Source organism: Phaethon aethereus, assembly GCF_964289735.1.
Source record: "Phaethon aethereus genome assembly, chromosome: 5".
In the NCBI taxonomy this organism is placed as follows: domain Eukaryota; kingdom Metazoa; phylum Chordata; class Aves; order Phaethontiformes; family Phaethontidae; genus Phaethon; species Phaethon aethereus.
Window position 1 is genome coordinate 36,231,277 of NC_138579.1, and position 19,682 is coordinate 36,250,958.

At 37.2% G+C, this 19,682-nt stretch overlaps 1 protein-coding gene across 1 annotated transcript in view; it reads right to left on the reverse strand.

The window, feature by feature from the left end:
- Window positions 1–19,682, reverse strand: part of FMN1 (formin 1) — a gene marked incomplete at both ends in the record, with an annotated part of 144,345 nt that overhangs the window by 1,790 nt on the left and 122,873 nt on the right. Inside the window, 2 exons of the mRNA XM_082000470.1 lie at window positions 12,756–12,905; window positions 15,882–15,933. Of these exons, the coding sequence (XP_081856596.1) occupies window positions 12,756–12,905; window positions 15,882–15,933 (202 nt within the window). The remainder of the gene's footprint in view (window positions 1–12,755; window positions 12,906–15,881; window positions 15,934–19,682) is intronic.

The following is a 19,682-nucleotide window of genomic DNA, read 5'->3' on the forward strand; positions in this document are numbered from 1 at the left end:
ACGCAGCTGCTCGCTCACCCCCCCACGGTGGGATGGGGAAGAGAATCGGAAGAGTAAAAGTGAGGAAACTCATGGTTGAGATAAAGACAGTGTAATAGGTAAAGCAAAAGCCACACACGCAAGGAAAGCAGAACCAGGAATCCATTCACCACTCCCCATGGGCAGGCAGGTGTTCAGCCATCCCCAGGGAAGCAGTGCTCCATCACGCGCAATGGTTTCTTGGGAAGACAGATGCCATCACTCCAAATGTCCCCTCACTCTTCTTCTTCTTCATCTTCACCCCAACTTTATATACCGAGCATGACGCCACATGGTATGGAATATCCCTTTGGCCAGCCTGGGTCAGCTGTCCTGGCTGTGTCCCCTCCCAGCTCCCCGTGCACCCCCAGCCTGCTCGCTGGCAGCCCAGCACGAGGAGCTGGACTGACCTTACCACTTAGCAACAACCCAAAACATCAGCATGTTATCAACTTTTTCACATCCCAAATCCAAAACGTAGCCTCACGCTAGCTTCTATGCAGAAAGGTAACTCTAGCCCAGCTGAAACCAGGACAGTGTGGTAATAGCAGGAGAGGCAAACTAGAAGGCGTTCTTGTCCATGGGTAGTTAAATCTGTCTTGTGTGCAGCTTCAGAGCAGTCTACTGAAAGCACTATTGAGATAAGGGGAAAGAACAATACAGATCTGATTCCTCTGTTGCTTGCCTTTTGCTCTTAGGGTCTTGCTAACAGAACACTTGTTTCTGTGGGGATTTAATAAGAAGAACCCAATCAGAAGTTTAATCAGAGGGAAAAGGAGAAACAGGGAATTTAACAATCGGGGATTTGACTCTCCTCTTACAGACAGCAAAAGGACAGGGGAAATTATGCACTAAACAGTGATAAAAAGGAAGGAAAATTCTTGGCACTCCTAGGAGAAGATCTGCCCAGCTATCAGTGCCTTTAAAATGCTGATGCTGTAAACACCTACTTTGCAATTCTATATGCAAAATGCAGAGGGAAAAAAGTTGGGAGTGAATTTTTACAAGCAAGGAGAACTCAGCAAACCAATTTTCACTAATGCATATCAAATCGGTCTTTTACTAGAAACAACACATTTCTTGGCACTCCTGAACTGAAAAATTCTACTTTCTTCTCCTATTTAATTTTTTCCACTGGCAGAAATAATTGTTATGGCCAGTCAAAAAGCATTTAAAATACCATGTCCAGTTCAAACCACTTTCGACACACTCCATTTTTGAGGAATTTTGGAAGAAAAGCCAAAAGGAAAGTGGATTATAGCTGCAATTACTGATGTGTACTTCCTTGCTGTAACACTAGCAGCAAACTAGATTCTTTTAAAAATTCAGAACATATTCGTAAGTTCATTATCATGTTTATCAATGCTCAGTGTTGGAAACTAAAATTCCTTCTCTGAGCTATGTATCTTAGAAGTATCTACTGGGTAGTTGTCGGTATTGTCTCACTTCCCAGTGCTTAAGAACAGGAGGAAACAGTTACATTACTTTCAAGTAAACTTATTTTCAGTGCCGCTTAACTACAACGTTGATTCAAGCTCTAAGTACACCCTCAAACACACAAATATGAAATTATCATTCTGTACATTTTTAGGTATGTCTGGTCTTTTAAAAACTTAATTAGTGTTCCCTCTTTCTACAGGTAAACAACTAAGCAGCAACACACCATTCCATGTTTTTACAATTTTGTTAATCAGCAGAGTTTACTTCTTAATGATGGATGACAGCACCCACTGGACAGCATGCTATTCCTTACGGCTACAAAGTTTATGAAACGATGATGATGTGTTTCAAGTGACAATATTCAGGTTCAGCAGAATCACACCAAGGGATCAACTTCTAAAATCTTCCCTATTTATAGCACATTTTCTTTTTGATCACATCCTCTTTGGTCTTCGAAGTGTTTTCTGAATAGTTTTTAAATGTTTAGAGTCCATATTTTCATCTGAATGGAGAATTCCAGGAATTATAAACTTTTAGAATTAAAAAGAAAATGATGCCTGTCACTGATTTAGCCCTAGTTCTGTGTATTTTATTCCATATTTGCACAATTTCCGAGAAACCTGTTTTTTTTTAAATAGAATGCATGGTTTGAATACAAAATAAAAATAAAGCAGCTCAATAACATGACTTGAATCATGTGATATTTGGCTCATAAAAATGACAGACTAATTATATATTACACTTTGGTCTGCTAGGGAAAAAAGCAAGCACTTTGCTAACATATAATTGATAAGATTAGCAAGCATTATCAGAAATTTAAGTGCATAATTTAAAAGGATTGTAATTCTTTGGGATTTTTTAAAATCAGATGGCTCAATTTTGAGAAAGTAGTTAGCTCAGTAATTACATCAGTAAAGCACCCATGCTGTAAATGTGCTTTATAAATAAAAACAATTCTTTGTTAAACATGGACAGGATACTAGAACCAGCTATTGTGTTTGGAAGCACTGTCCTTGAAATGAGAAAAATGAAACAGTATGAAAACTATTGAATTCAAAATCATAAAGTTGGCTAAAAGCAGAAGTCTAATATTTTTTTTTCATTATTTTACTTTCATTAAAAAAACCCCTAGATAGGAACACATAATTTTAATTGTCCATTAAAAGCTATGACAGCCTTCCATCAAATCTTACAAGCACACACAATATTCTTTACCTGCATCCAGCCCTGGAACCCTCAGCACATGAAAGACACGGACCTGCTGGAGCGGGTCCAGAGGAGGCCACCAAAATGACCAGAGGGATGGAACACCTCTCGTATGAGGACAAGCTGAGAGAGTTGGGGTTCTTCAGCCTGGAGAAGAGAAGGCTCCAGGGACACCTTATTGCAGCCTCCCAGTACTTAAGAAAAGGCTTATAAGAAAGATGGGGACAGACTTTTAGTAGGGTCTATTGTAACAGGACAAGGGGTAATGGTTTTAAACTAAAAGAAGGTAGATTTAGACTAGATAGAAGGAAGAAATCTTTGACAATGAGGGAGGTGAAACAATGGCACAGGTTGCCCAGAGAGGTGGTAGATGCCTCATCCCTGGAAACATTCAAGGCCAGGCTGGATGGGGCTCTGAGCAACCTGGTCTAGTTGAAGATGTCCCTGCTCACTGCAGGGGGGTTGGGCTAGATGGCCTTTAAAGGTCCCTTCCAACCCAAACTATTCTATGATGCTATGATCTAAAGTTGAATGTATGTACAACATTTGACTGAGTCTGTTACTGAAACAGAAAAGTAAAACCAAACAAATCACACCCTTCAGAATGATTAGCTAGCGACTAGACAAACTCAGTTAATTCAACTTAGGTATGCCTCTTCTCTGTCATTCTATTTTTTTTTCTACCACCTTTCCTTAGCACAAATAGAAATACTTTCCCGTTTGTATAAATCATATAATAGCATAACTTTGTTTGAAAAGCTTTTCATTAAAATACTAAAAATCAGAAGTATATTAAAATTAGAGCTGAATAAGGTATAGAAAGAATAAAATTACAAATAAAGTACACTCAAAAAGATAGAACTGAACTACTTATGTTTTCCTGAACTTTTCTTAGAGCCATATATTATGTTTTTAACCAATCTGCTGATCTACCACACAACATGCTGTGATTTTTAGTTAACTTAAACTATTAAACGTATTATAAAGTTGTTTAAGGCATTAATTGTAGTTTATGAGAATTATATAGATGTAAATTGTTTAACTTCTTATAAAAGTATAAACTTCCATAGCTACTTTTAATCGTTCAGCAATCACTTCTTCAAAGTCTGTTTGCAGTAAAACAAAAGCTAAGTGACAGAATGTCAAAATGTAAGGTAAATAAATATTCTGTTAAATTTCCCTTTTTCCTTGTGAGTAACTGCAGTTATATTAGATGATAATGAAAGTGGCCAGTTTTAACATTTACACTTTATAGAAATCAAGTGGAATAGAAAAGAATATGGGAAATCCACTTAAATCTTGTGTTCAGTGTAAGGGCCAACAAAACATCTAAGGAGGACATTACTAAAACTTTTACTGTAGGTTTACTAGACTGAGTAGTGTCTTAGTGACACTGCTTAGGGGGTGAGATTTACAAAGTGTGGGCTTAAAATGTTTACTCACTTCATCTTGTTACTTAAGCTTGTTCAGTACTTAAGTTTTACACGAGACACCAAATATAAGTCTACAGTCTTTTAAATACTTCCAGGGATCGCAACTCAACCACCTCCCTGGGCAGCCTGTTCCAATGCTTGACCACCCTCTTTCAGTGAAGAAATTTTTCCTAATAGCCAATCTGAACCTCTCCTGGAGCAACTTGAGGCCATTTCCTCTCGTCCTATTGCTTGTTACTTGGGAAAAGAGACCAACACCCGCCTTGCTACAACCTCCTTTCAGGTAGTTGTAGAGAGCAAAAAGGTCTCCCCTGAGCTCCAGACTAAACAACCCCAGTTCCTAGCTGGAAAGATAACAGGGACTAGTAAGTTCTTCAACTTAGGGAAGTTCAATTAATATGTATTCTGACAGGAATCTCCTCAAGAGACTTCTCCTGGAGAAACAGTAGCAGAATCAAGCCCTGAGATAGAGCTCCACAGTTTACATCTCGCAGCCGTAGGCTGAACAACGTGAACTAAGCATCCCACCAACCACTCTATAACCCTTTCTTCTGAGTTTTTGTCATGTGAATTAACGTACAGGGAAGCATCTTACATGAAATGGATATTTAAAGAAGCATGACTATAAGGGGGAGTTGGAGATGTGCAAAGGAATGGACTCAATGAAAAGACTTCTTTTTTCTTCCTATGTCAGTATAAAATAGCGTGGATGGACACAGTAGTCTGGCCATGTTTTAGAGATTTCATGGAAGAGAAATTGGGACTGAATCTAATAGATTTGAAATCAAGGAGGAAGAAAGGGGAATAGAAAAATCTACAGAAGTATATCTAAAACAGAAAAGCAAGAAGGGATAGAAATGTGTAGTAAAACATGCTAGAAAAATAGTGACAAGGACACTTGTGAACAGAGAACACTGCAGAGGACAAAGAGACCAGAAAGGATGGCAGAATAACTGAATCACTACACGGAGACAAAAGGTGTGCAGGTGCTAATTTAGCAAGCAATAACACGAGGTCAAAAAATTAAGAAATGCAGGTCAGTTAAGCCTTGAAATCTGACCAGCTGTAACATGGTTGTGTTAAAAAGTTACCCTCCTTCAACAGTGAGCAAGAGAGGTCAATATACCTCAGTGAACAAAGATGATGACGTGGTGTCAACTGTAATACTGAGCAGCATTGCACATTACCACAGAATATCGAAAACAAAATTGAATGAGATTATCAAAACAATGTATTTTTAAATAGGAGAACCAAGACTCCAATACTGCATATGGATCTTTACTATAAGCAATGTGAATATAATTGGCTTTTTCCTGTCTCTATGTGGCAGGTGTTGTCTTTCCTTGCAAACTGGATGCAAGTCTGGCCTCTTAAGTTAGAAGATATTAGTGAAAAATAAAAACATTTTTATTCAAAATTATTATTTTTAATTTGTAACTAGGGACACAGAAACTAAATCTAAACATAAGCCCATGTTTATGAAAAGTTTCCTTCATAAGCTCATGAAAATACTTTTCCTCCTTACAGGAAAAGATATTACCAAGCCAGGGACTAACCAGATAAACTCATTATCATTTTCACCCCTGCTTCCCATTCAAGTCAGGCAGAAGGAGGTGTGAGCTGGTGCGCTCCATGCTCTAAAGCCCTCAGTTAGGAAAACTAGAATCCCTTCTAAACAAGCCAGCTGCTACTCATGTATATGCAGGCTCTGCTATTGTGCGAAGACAGAGACGAAATTAGCTGGTTCTCTCTCAACCTCTTGATATTCTGGAATAATCCATTCTCTTCGCTTCTACAGCTCCTTCTATGCAGCTGGTGGGTTATGTGGATAGCTGTGGGTTATGAAATAGCTTGGAATGACAATTTTGTGGCACCTGAGCTTTCCCTGACTTGAAGTTCAAACTTCTCCCATAAGACTGTGTTGGCATAGGAATTGTTGTGTAAGCCAAACCTTCAGATATGGGTGGAGATGAACAAGCAGAGGTAGCTACAGTCAACATCAACAGTTCAACCTAGAACCAAGCTGCGTACCCAGCCCAGATCCTTAACGCAGCTGAACAGTGACTCCCCTTGAGAGACTAAGAAATATCCCAATAGCTCAAATTCCTTTCATGTGTTACATGCCTTACTGCTTTCAGTCATATGATAATTTCCATATGAAGCATATAAACTAATCCTTAAGTAACAGCACCGTTTCCTGAAAACACTGTTAGCCCATGCAATGTAACAGGCTACATTTCAGTCTCAAAACAGGTGCCTGTGCATTATCTGGCTTGGCAGATGATGAAGTTTGAACACTGTCCACTTATATTACCATATTGTACAATACAATTTCCTGATCAGGCCTTCAGGCTTAAATCTCTGGGAAGAACCTGGGTCATTATTGATCAAATCTTTAAATTGCACTTAGAATAAATGTTCACTAACTAAATCAGTACAAATATAGTAAAATGTATGTTGTCAGTGGAATTTGTCTCCAAACTTCAAATTGCTAATACGCTTGATATGTTTCTTTTTTTTTCTGGATCTACTGACAGTGTTTTGATTATCTCTATAAAGTGGGTGAGAAATTTTAGCTCTGTAGTCACAAGAGAAAAAAAATCTATTTTTATACCTTTAGGGATGCTGATGCATAAGAAAAACCAATAGGAAGAAAAAGGCTACACCAATTCAGATCAAAAATATGCTTCAGTTCATCTGAGCTGGCCACTAGCAGATACCTAGGAGCATGTAAGGATAGCCAAAGCACACAGCGATAATCTCCAGAATACTTTCATAGTTGGAAACTCTCTTCGTATGTAACAATCTGTCCTGGTTTTGCTGGGATAGAATCATAAAATCAGTTTTCTGTGCAGGAAAGCTGCATTTCTAAGACAACTGCAGCACCCGTTACTGTGAGAACAAAGTTGACCAGACACAGTTTGAGCTCACGGCCAGCCGTGCTGTGGGGCTCTCCATAGCGACCAAGGCCTCCAGCAGTCTCGAGGCAGCCAAGTGCTAAAGCCAGGAGGAGCGGAGGCCGAGGCAGCTGACCCAGGCTGGGCAAGAGAAGCCTTCCGTACCCCAAACGTCACGCTCACCACGGACGGGGGACTCTGCTGGGCAGGGCTCTCTCCTCAATGGCCGCCACCCCGGGCGGGTCTCGCCCGTCGCTCTGCCCCGAGGCCGGCTCTCCCTGCGCCGGCGCTGCGCTGCTCGCAGGGTTCGACAACCAGTTTCGCTGCTGGGAGCACGCAGCTCGCAACCGCTGTCTGGGATGAGTACAACTCCGCGTGCTTTATATTCCCTTAGTATTAATACTAGTTTTATTATTAAATCTGTTTCTGTTTCAACCCATGAGTTCCCTTTCTCAGCTGAGAGGGAGTTTTCGGGGGATAGAGAAATTGCTAGCATTTAGCCCGGAGGTTGGCTAACCCAAGACACAGTCCTTCATGGATTTTTCTAATATGAATTTGTACTGTCACCATTTGGAAGCAACGCAAGCTTTTGGAATCTGCGGCACCTTGAGGCAAAGTCTACAACAGATGAGTATGCCTACTGTAAAGGGGCATCACTGCATTTGACTTGTACCAGCCACTTGCCGATTGCATTTGATGCTCTTCAACTGTTGTGTTAGATGAGGTATGTAATTACTATTTCCCATTCACCCTTCATGCTTGTACAGATCCCTATCGTATCCCTTTCGGTAAGGTCCTTTGCAAGCCAAAGAATTCCCCTTTATGTAAATGGTTCCTTATGCAGAAGCTGTTCTGTACCTGATCGTTCTTATTCCTGCCTCTCCTAGCTCTCCCACATCCTTTTAGAGAGGAAGGGAGAAGGACTACCTTTTTGTATAGTGTTTTCTTAATAGCACCTGAAAAGAAATACTATTTTTCTTTCCAACAGCAAGAGCCTTGACTGAGCACTTTGCCAGACCTGTTATATGCTCTATGGGAAACAGTCAATTCTGTTTTGCAGCACAGTCATTTGTTAGGCACAAAATAGTCTCATAATTAGCTTAATCAATGGTTAAAAATATTAAATATTGTATTGGCCAGCACTGCTAAGAGATGTAAATTTTGCAATTTACATGTTACCTCTTATGACCATGTAGCGTTACAAACCAAGGACTCCCCAGACTTACTCTTTTCCTGTGCAGAAATAGAGGGCAATTAATACAATTCATTGTGTATTTAATAAATGGAAGAGTTGGGTAGAAAGCTATAGTCTGCTCCAATCCACCACAGTAAACAAAAATTAGTTGGGCACTGCTCGGTGCTTTTTCTTTTGTCAGGACATTTTCATCTTTACCATTAGCTACCTATACTGCTTCAGTCAGAACTTCTGCTTTTCAAACCTGTTACTGCCTTCGTGGCAAAAAAAAATCACTATGTCTTTTTTCACAAGATTAAGCTGAAACCATCAACACATTTTGTGCTAGAGATGAAATTCAAGAACAAAGAAAGCATTTTTAAAAAAGAACTCTTTATAAAAGGTACCATTAAAAAAAAGGGAATTTTTTCCTGTTTTTAAGATGAAGTATATGATTCTGTTCATTAAATGATGACCATGTCTTTTCTGGCTATCGAGACAAACTTCAGTTCTCTTTTTCTCTTCTGAAAGAAGAAAAAGAAATTCTTTTCCGAATTTCAGAATTCTGACCTATAAAATTTGTATGTCCAATCTGAAAGAGATAGCTTAATCCAGTACAGTAACTACTGTAGCAATCTTATCTTTGTGGTGTGAGCAGTGGGTCAAATTAAATTAAATTAAATCTAGTTATTTCATATTAAAAGGGTAAGACCCATAAACACATAATGATAACCTGTGTCACATTTCTTTTGCAAAACATGTAGTCACAGTTTGTGATGAAACCACTCACTGTTTCTGTTTCAACCCATGAGTTTGCTTTCTCAGCTGAGAGGGAGTTTTCAGGTATTTAGTATTTTTTCTGTATTTATACTTTTTCCCTATACTCAGACTTATCTAGGACATCCTCTTAAAATATATTTTAACAGATCTTGAAAGCTTTAATAGTCTTATAGACAGGAATTCATATATGTGTATATATATGGAGTCACCATCACTGGAAGTATTCAAAAAACGTGTAGATGTGGCACTGTAGGACATGGTTTAGTGGGCATGGTGGTCTTGGGCTGATGGTTGGACTTGATGATCTTAAAGGTCTTTTCCAACCTTAATGATTCTGTGATTATGTGATCTGTAACGTATTGAAGTTGTTATCTATACATATTTGTTTTGATTCTGACATAGACATGCCTACTGCAAATAAAATTAGTAGTCTAAGAAAAGGAAGTGAGAGTGGAATTATACAAAATCTACCATGATGTAAGCGCCTTGTTGCCAGAAAAAAACCCAACCTTTGTTTTAGTTTTCAATTCAGCTATCATCTTAGAATTTTATAAAGAGACCATAAAAGCAGTTGATGTACCTGGATGCACAGACATACTACATTATAAAGCTGTCAACAACAAAACTGGGTTTTGATGCAAAACAAAACAAAATAAAAGTCTCCAACATCTGGTGAGTATTATGGTTCATTTACATTAAGTCGTTTGTTGGACATGAAGAGGTCTGAGATGAAGAGATCGTCAAAGCAAATTTTATTGTACTGTAGCTGTATTCTGGTATTGAAGGGAGTGCTATGTCTGAAAGAAAAATGTCATCATATTCCCATCAGGAATATGATTTTGAAAATTTTCTTAATTTAATCTCTATAGTAATTTCTTTATCATATCATATCATATCATATCTAGATTTGTTATCTATCTGTAACTCTGTCTTGCATTCCTAAATGGTGTGCAAATTTCATCCAGGAAAGAGACAAATGATTCAACTATATTTTGCAGGCAGCTAATTTATTTTCACGGTAGGTTAAATGCAGGGCAGCTCAGTTAAAGTGTTTCCTTTACTTTGAGAAAAAGTCTCATAGAAATCTAATTAGATTTCTACAGTTGCGTTACATTTGGGAGCCAAGCAGTTTTTAGACAAAACACGCTCTTGCAGCTGAGGCTGTCATTTAGTTCAAGGCGGTACTCTTTTTTTTCCTGAAATTCAGAGATTTTAAAGTTGTCTGTTAAAGAATGCAAAGTAATTAGTTTTTGAGTATAAAATGTTAATTTTGGAATCTTAGATATTTTGACCTATTTTTACTACTCTTAATTGTAAGCTTAATTTTTAATTATACCTTTGCATAATGATAATTCTGCATATTATAATTAAATTTTGAATTTTCTGAGCCATATTTCTTGAGAGACAAATTATAATCCAATATTAACGGTCTTATATAAATGTAAACAATGAAATACATTTTTAGGTATCTATGTGACTAGCTAATTCAGACACATTTTACACTGAATTTCTGCAGCTCCTACTGAAATTTGAGGAGTAATCCAATTGTAAACGTGTTCACAGGAGGATATCAATGCCTCAGTTTCAGAACCCACGTCAGAAAATATAGACTTACACTACCAAGTCTTCCTCTTTAAAATTTCCTTCAAAACAAAAGAATTGGTTCATGATAAGCAGATTTTTTAAAATGAAATTACAATCTTTAAAAATGCAAAACAAATAGTGCATCCAATTAATTAGCCAGTTAAGGAAGACAGCTGTCCATTCCTGTCATACTAAGGTTTTTAGTTACCAATGTGCACAATGACTCTTAGCTTGCTTTCAGACTTTTTTGGACAGCAGCTCATCAACTGTTAGTTTCATACTTTGTAAAACAGGACCCTTAAATGGTCATGACTTCACAGGACATTTTCAGGTGATGAAAATAGCTTTTCCATCATTCTAACCTACTGATTTCATGACATTCTTTTCAGTAGCACATTACAAAACAATTTAGGATGATGAAAACAGTTCTTCTGTCATTCTAATTTACTTATTACACAAGGCTCCTCATTTCAGCAGCTCATTGTCTTGATGAATCACCCAAATTTTGAATGTAAATTGTCCTTTTGAGATTAATGAAACTTTGTAGAAATAATTTGAAGTGAGTCTACATAATCCAGAAAGTGTCAGCGCTTTGAAGTATTGTAGTAACTGGTGTTCTGCATGCTATTGGTATTGCTTTGCATTTATGAATAGGAATAAAGGTATCCATCAGAGGAGCTGATGAAATATTCATGCTGTATTTTTTTTTAAGATTTTATTTATATAAATACTAAAGCATGAGAAATTCTCATTTTACCCCAGTAGAAAAGCACAGAATACAGCAGTTTACTTATAAACAAAGATTTGTTGAAAATTGTATTAAGAAAGTTAAGAAGTTATGTACTGTTAAAACATTTACAAGGCATTTTAAATCAATTTCTTGGAAGGGATCATTGCATGCCATCAGCAAAGTGATAATTACATAAAAAGGAATTGATGTATGGTCTGGATTTTTTTTTTGGGTAGTTAAATTTCCATTCCTCCTAACTGCATTTGGAACAAAAATAAGTCATGATTCAGCAGAAAATATAACCCTGAGATGATCCTTATCGTGATTACAGCAATCTGCTAGTGACTGTTTATTTTACACAGTTTTTAACATGTAAAACAAATTTACATATTGATTTAGACACAAGGAAATAAAAGGTTCTTTGTAAATGTTTGCAGTTGTCAGCTTCTAAAATCAATCCAATCATAACAGAGAACACAAAAAGCTGCAACTTTCAAGTGTTTAAAATCTGTAATACCTGTAAAACAATGCTGATAAGGTTGATAATTGGGAATTTATAATTTCTACATCTTGTCCTTTAAAAATCTACTTCTACATGAACGTAAAAGCCCCACCGATTTGGAGCAAAATGGAAACTATTAAGTATACTTACTTGTAAGTTTACTGTTTTTGCCAATACTTTTAAAGATATTTTTCTCTACATCTGTGCCAATTTGGAATAAGCACCTGGATTTATATTTCATGCTGAAAGCGATTAATCCATTCTTTTCCAAAGCATGACCACATTACCACTCTTTATGTCTTTTCAAATTATTTGAGATATGGTAAGCACGGTGTGCTTGTAGTGGAATTATTTTTTCTTTGTAAAAGATTTTAAGCTTCTCTAAGAAAATCAAGAAAATAATTGAAGGGTTTCAGTTTGTGTTTTTTTTTTTAGCCTAACTAATAAAATCAGGAGGCTGTGGTGAGATCTAGCAGCAAGTAGTTTGATGTCCTCAGCAGGACACCAAAAGTCAGAAGTAGTGCTGTAAATTCAGTGTGGGGCTTCGACACTGTGCTAAGTGTGGCCTGAATCTCTGGGGCTTCCCTTTGATGCAAGTGCAGTATATTAACTGGAAAAGCATTCACTTTTATTTGTCTGTACTGTCTGCGACAGCAATATCGCCTCATTTAGGCTAGTTCAACATGAAAATGCACAGAGAAGCAATCTGTTACAAATTAGCACAGCTCCCCTTTCATTTTACTGGCTAGTAATTGGAAGGGGTTACAAAAGTGTAATTTATCAGATTATATGTGTTTATCTTTTTGTGGGGACAGCATGCCTTTGGTGAATTTTCCTACGCACCCTGAGGGAATAATCTTTCCTTGATGTCCATTAGATCTGAAAGAAAACAATGACGCCTGTGAAATATAGGAGTATAATTTGTTGGGTTTGAGAAGGAACAGTTTCCCAGACATCTAAAATGGTATTAATGACTTTATTAGAACCTTACCGTTCCTTGGAAATGCTTTTGCTCTCTCGTTTCCAAATGGTCTTGAAGTCACTGCAGAATTCGTACCACACCATGAAAACGTAGTTTGGTGTGATCTCCTTCTCGCCAGGCTTTGGCTTTATCCCAAAGTATCCCACTGTTTCTTCAAAGCTACAAGGGAGGGGGAAAAAAAACCTGTCAACACATAAGCCCACTGGGGAAACAGTTTCTCTGAGGGCTGGTTCCTGATTCAGTAGTCAAGGCTGGTAATTACCATAGCTTCCCCTCAGCCTTGGAAATCACAGCGGCAATTCATGGCGAGTATAACTAATCTTCCAACACCTACCTCATTCCCAGGAGGATAACTTACAGATGCATGAGCCATCATAGAGATATGTCACACAGGCAAATCATGGGCATTCAATTTTAATGAGAAAAACTTAACTTCTTGCATTTCAGGAAATGCGATATCGTGTCTATTTCTTTAATTTTATACTGCAAGACTGCATCAAGAGCTTATCCTCCCATTTATCTTTATCGAAGGACTATGGAAGAGTGACATGCCAAGTCCAGAAAAAATCCCCAGGCTTGGTTAAAAATAACCTTCAAGTACTTAGGGAGAATTGGGAGCAGCCACAAAAAAAAGCCACAGACAGTGCCAATAGTCAGTTTGCAAAGTTTTTACTGAAAATAAAACATCTCCTTCTACATGTGTCAAAAAGCAGAATGAATTTTATGAAAATACCTTGCCAATAGGTTAATGCTTTTTAAATTTATAATGTGGCTACTGAATTGCTATACAGCCAGGTATTTTCAAAGTAGTCTTTTATTGCAGATGATACTTCCGATAGCATTTTAACTGATTGTGCATTTTTAAGCTTTATGATATTGCTTTGTACAGCTAAAAGGGAGTAATTCACATGACTAGGTACTTATCTAAACAAAACAAAACCAGCATGCTCGCTTTTGTGAAGGTTGAATCATTTTTCTCTGCAAAGTAGATGTAACAATTCTGAAAGATTTGGTGGTACTTATTAAAAATAATGCTAGAATTTAAAAAGAAAGGTAACAACATATTTCAAAATAAATAATTTTTCTTGAAATATTTATTTTATTTAAGCAAAAGAAAGTTATATTCTTCTTTACAGCTGCCAATAGGTCCTAAATCTAGCACACAGGAAGTATAAATCTTGAAAATAAAATAAATAAGAGATATTTTAAAGACTTGTAAGGAGTCCCCAACTATTCAATAGCTGTTACTTGAGCAACAGATGCATCTTCAGCAAATGTTTCTCACTTAATTCATACTTGCAATTGCAGAGTCCACATTGCATTTTTTCATTCAGAATTGCCGAGGTTAGGGTCAAGTTTTTTTTGCCTTAGGTTGAGATACAAGCTTTAAGCTAGGCTTGAAGAATATAATGTAACCATCAAAAATACAGAAGTTACCCGCCAAAAATAAAGGAATATATACTCCCGCTGCTTCACAAAGTAAAGCGGTTTGGATTTTAGCTGCATGAGCCAATATACTCTGGGGTTTTTTTTGATACTTTAAAGACGCATACAGCTTCTAGAACATGCTGAAGAATATCACATATTACTCAAGGTGAGCTATTAATATAATAGTGTTTTAAATACTCATATATGATAACCGTAACCTTTTAAGTTTCTCACAAAGGTTGTGTATGAAACACGTAACTATATTTCAAGTTAATTGGTGATACATGGTAAGGGAATCACAACGAAGTAAGTATGAATTAGCCCATAATATTCAGAGTTGAAGGGTCTTGTAGTGACAGTAGAAGGAAAAAATAAGTAAATAAAGAAAAAAGTAATACAGCTTTAAATATCTGTGTAACCCATTCTGGGATTTCAAACCCTAAAAATACTAAAATACCTTAGTCATAATCACATGGTAGTCTACTGGGCAATGTCACTTCCACTACACTCACATGGGCCAAATATTCCTCAGCTGTTCATACCCCTTGACGAGGATATCTGAGCCAGGAACAGCAAAACCAGAAGCTCTCTTCTCAGGTTTGCTTCATGTAACAGCAGCCCCAGCAATATCGTGCTCTCTTCTTCCTAACAGAACCCTCCTCCATCCCAACTGTAGCTGATACAGCTGTCTCCACATGCTCTGGGATTCTGAATTCCTGCACACTCTTTCTCACTCCGCCTTCATCCTGACACTTACTCCTCATCCCCTCTTTCATGTTTCATCTTCAGCCCTTCCCCTGGTAGCACTGCTTTGCTTTCACCCAGCTTAATCTAGCTTCCTGGGTTGCTTTCCGACTTTCAAAAGCAACAGATCCTTTTAGCAGTAATTTAAAATACTGACTGTTTCGTTAGCAATTCAAAAACCCAAACTCGGTATCAGACAACTAATTCCTTAAGTCAACCTAAGACTTGAACTGCATTTGGGAGGTGCCTATCTCTTCCTGACTGTCTAGGAAGACTAACCTAGGTGTCTCAGGTGGAGTGACTCTGGGTTCAGAAAAGTAATATAAAAATCCAAATTACCAGATCTACCTTTAGTGACCATGAAAAAAAAATACTGATAAGATGATAAAAATTAATTGACCTCAGCTGATCTATAGCTGTTCCACAGCTAACACAAACAAGGTTAAAGGCAGATCCTTCACTCTCACAAAACTATAATTTGGTAAACAAGATTTATTAGAAACACTAACTTATTAAATATTTTACTATCCATCTATAAATCAATTTATCTCATTTCTCCCTCTATTTTGCCCCCTTTGGCCTAAGTAAGGCACAGATATTCAGGCAATAAAAAAATTAGGATTTCACTGGTTTCTTAGTATACCGTATGCAATCGCCTAAAAGCTGAAAATGTTCAGTGATGATGAAATACATTTTTACTATATTAAATAGTTACTCAGTTACTACAATATTCTGTAAAACTCTGATTCAGTTCAATGCTGACAGTAATTAAAACCTCAAACACAGTACACTGTTTGGCTAAAAACTCAACTGAACTTTTTCCTGGAAGACTACAGAAGAATTTTTCAGAAAGTGTATTACTACTTTGAAGTACAGATTCTTTTTCCTATTTAATGTAATTCCTAAGGTCAATAACATCTTTGACCAAAATAAACTGTTAGAAAACACTAGCAAAAACCTTACCATTTTTGTGCATTTCCCAAACTGCTCTCTTCTTTTTTACATTCTTCTTTAGCTGCCAATGAAAAACATTTCAAAAATATAAATTACTGCCTCACTGTTTTAGAGATCTTGCAGATTAAACATCTCCTACACGCAAAACTGGATAGGTTGTATACAAAATATAGTAAAAGTGATAAACATGTGCTAATTTTCAATTTTGAATTACTTCTCGTACCTAAATGAATGCTTCTAATGTATCAATAAAGTGTATTGTATTTGAAAAATAATTTAAAATCCATACTATAATATATAGTGGTACACATTAATCTGAATAAAAAGCAAATGATTAAATTTGACTTTCAGATTTTAAAAAAAGAACTTTAAGTTGTGTATGTTTCTTTATTGTTTCAGTCCAGAACTTACAAATTTAAACCTGTTTTTGCAGCGCAAATAATTGGAAGTTCAATTGGAATTGAACAGGTACCAAACATAGTTAACACCAACTGTTCCATATAGCTATCACATTTTGTTCAGGAAGCTGGAAAGTGAAAACACATGTACTAAGTTTTAAATGTATGGTATGTACATGATTTTTTTGAAAAAGCAGCCAAGAGTTTGAAATATGGTGAGTGAATCTGAGCCCCTCTGTTACAGAATACTCACAGAAACTACTTAAAAGGATTTTATTTTCAAAGGATGGGCATTCTCTATTTTTGAAAATGTTTCCTGAGCTGGATACTCAAGCAAAAGCATTAGTTTTTTTCACAAAATGTTGATCAATTCTTCTCAGTACAGTGGAGCAACTTTAGCTGCGGAATACCACATATGTAAAACAATACTAACGTGGAAAAGTCATTCCTATTCCACATTAGAATAATCCTGTAAGTGCAAATGGTAATATAAACAGAATTCAGACACTTGTTTATACAAAAATAAAGAACTGTATCTTTTTGCTGCCCATTATAAGGCTGCTGACACAGAGGTTTGTACTAAGACGGTTAAAATAATTTAAAAACTGGATTACTTCAGAACATTTGCTCTTAACAAAACAAATTAATTTCAACTCATGTTTAGCTCTACTGGGAAAGTTTGTTGGAGATACTTATTCAGATTATTTCAGTATGGCAAAAGCCAGAAACAATGTTGTGTGTCCTTTGCAAGGAAAACGATGAATTCTATACCATTAAGGTCTCCACCTCAAATCTTGGTGGCAAGACAGCTGCAACTGAAATAGATAGAGCAGCTCTGATTTATTGCGTTCAGCTCAGGCTCCTGAGAAATTCAGCTAAAGTTAACCTACTATACTTAATTCATTATTTCCACAGGTCTTTAATGTTATATCATTAAAAGTAGAAAAGAGAGGTTGGAATTCTGATGGTTCATCATGATACAAAATTAACTACATATAGAAAAACAAAGATGGTTAAAAGCGGAACTGTGTATAAAATTGTGCACTTCACGATTACATTAATAATTTGTTTCTGGTTGTTAAGGAGATGAAAAATTGTTAAGTAAGGCAAATTTCCCAACATAGCTACATTCACAGCTACAACAGAAATTTAATATCCTCAGGCCCCTCCACATGAACAAGAACACAGTAACTAACACGGACAATATGCTTATACATTTATAGTTAGGTGGTAAGACCTGACTTACCGTTTTTTAAGCTTGTAAGAACAGAATAAAGGAAGATAGGGGAAAGACATTTTAATTTGTTATAGAAAGTAGAAAAAACGTGTGACTTCTAGGAAGGAACACACAAATTTTACATTAATATAACAGTGTGTGTGTGTTTGTGTACCAATATAAGGGAAAAGAAAAAGAAAATAACTGTATTATATGACAAACAGTATTTTCCATATTTTTAACTACAAGCATTTAGATGTTGAGACTTGAGAAGAAAACAAACAAATCTATGCAACAAGTTCTAAGTAAACAGGTGTGTAAGACAAGAAACCAGGGCAATTATCTAATCTTCCATACAATTTCTAGTAATCTTCCACTCAGAATTTGTAATATCCTGCTCTTTTTGAATCACTCCACAATCTGGAATAACTAACACTATCAATGCTGTCAGTAAAGGTTTCCATGATACACTGTATTTTCCTCAACAGAGTCCTCAAAGTCCCATAGTCAACATATCAATCCTTGTCTTAATTCATGCAATTACTGAAGGCAATTAAAATGAATCACATAAATGAAAAAATGTCTGTCTTTATTTCTCTGGCAACACTATATTTGCTCGCATAGAATTTCCTTTTTACTTAAGTGACATCATGTAATTCTTTCACCCTTGGACCACATGCTTGATTTCAGTTTCCTCAGTTTCCTTAAGTTAAGAATGTACTAACAGCCATATCTGATTGGCACAGGGATTGATCCAGTCTAATACCCTGCTTCTGGCAGCCACTAAAGCAGATGCTCAGTTAGAGTTAAGGACCAGGACAAACACACGATCCTTCCCATGAGTGTTCTCTCTGCCTCTGAGGTTCTGTAGTTCACACAAAATGCCTCCTGCACTGGATGTCATTTCAATGTAATTCTCAATGGATTCTCTCCTGGGAACTTGCTCATTCTCTGCTTAAGCCTTTTAGCTTCCATAAACTGTTGTGGCAAGTGTTCTATAGCCTAATTACATGTAGCACGTTTTGTTTTGAAATGGACTCCTGCTATAACTCTTTTATATTGGAGAAAAGCAATGACTACAGTGAACATTGAAATACAGTGACTACTGGGGACGCCTCTGGGGTCATCATGGGCTGCATCAAAAGAAGTGTGGCCAGCAGGTCGAGGGAGGTGACTCCACCCCTCTGCTCTGGTGAGACCCCACCTGCAGTACTGCGTCCAGTTCTGGGGCCCCCAGTACAAGACACAGACCTGTTGGAGCGGGTCCAGAGGAGGCCACCAAAATGACCAGAGGGATGGAACACCTCTCGTATGAGGACAGGCTGAGAGAGTTGGGGTTGTTCAGCTTAGAGAAGAGAAGGCTCCAGGGACACCTTATTGCAGCCTCCCAGTACTTAAGAAAGGGCTTGTAAGAAAGCCCTTTCTTACGAGGGAACAGACTTTTAGTAGGGTCTATTGTAATAGGACAAGGGGTAATGGTTTTAAACTAAAAGAAGGTAGATTTAGACTAGATTTAAGCAAGAAATTTTTCACAGTGAGAGTGGTGGAACAGGTTGCCCAGCGAGGTGGTAGATGCCCCATCCCTGGAAACATTCAAGGCCGGGTTGGACGGGACTCTGAGCAACCTGATCGAGTTGAAGATGTCCCTGCTCACTGCAGGGGGGTTGGACTAGGTGGCCTTTAAAGGTCCCTTCCAACCCAAACTATTCTATGATTCTCTTGGCATTAGCTTTTTCATTAGGATGCTTTTGAAGTGAATTTCCTCACTGTCCCCATTTATTGAGCATTGATTTGGTTTGCAGATAAGTTTTGGTGCTTGCAAACTAATTTCCATTAGGAGGAAACTAAACAGGAAGCTCCACAGCAAATGCAGTCCAATACTTAATAGGGACAAAAGGACCAAAATAATGCTTGAGCCTTCAGAGAGCTTTGAAACACATGAGGTGGGGGTGTTCACCTCAGATTTAATCTAACTCAAAACTTAAACCTCTACTGGTAAACACACTGGCCTCAGCCTCTGCTGCTTCAATCTGCTGATCCAATCCTATCGCACTGAATTATTCCATAATGTAGCCGTAATGTTCTACATTACATGCATACAGATTACATAGAGGTCCTTCCAAATGACTTCCCATAAGCTGCATTTGGTATGGAGACATCCTTCTGCCTGGCCTTGGAGTCATTAGGCTTGACTAG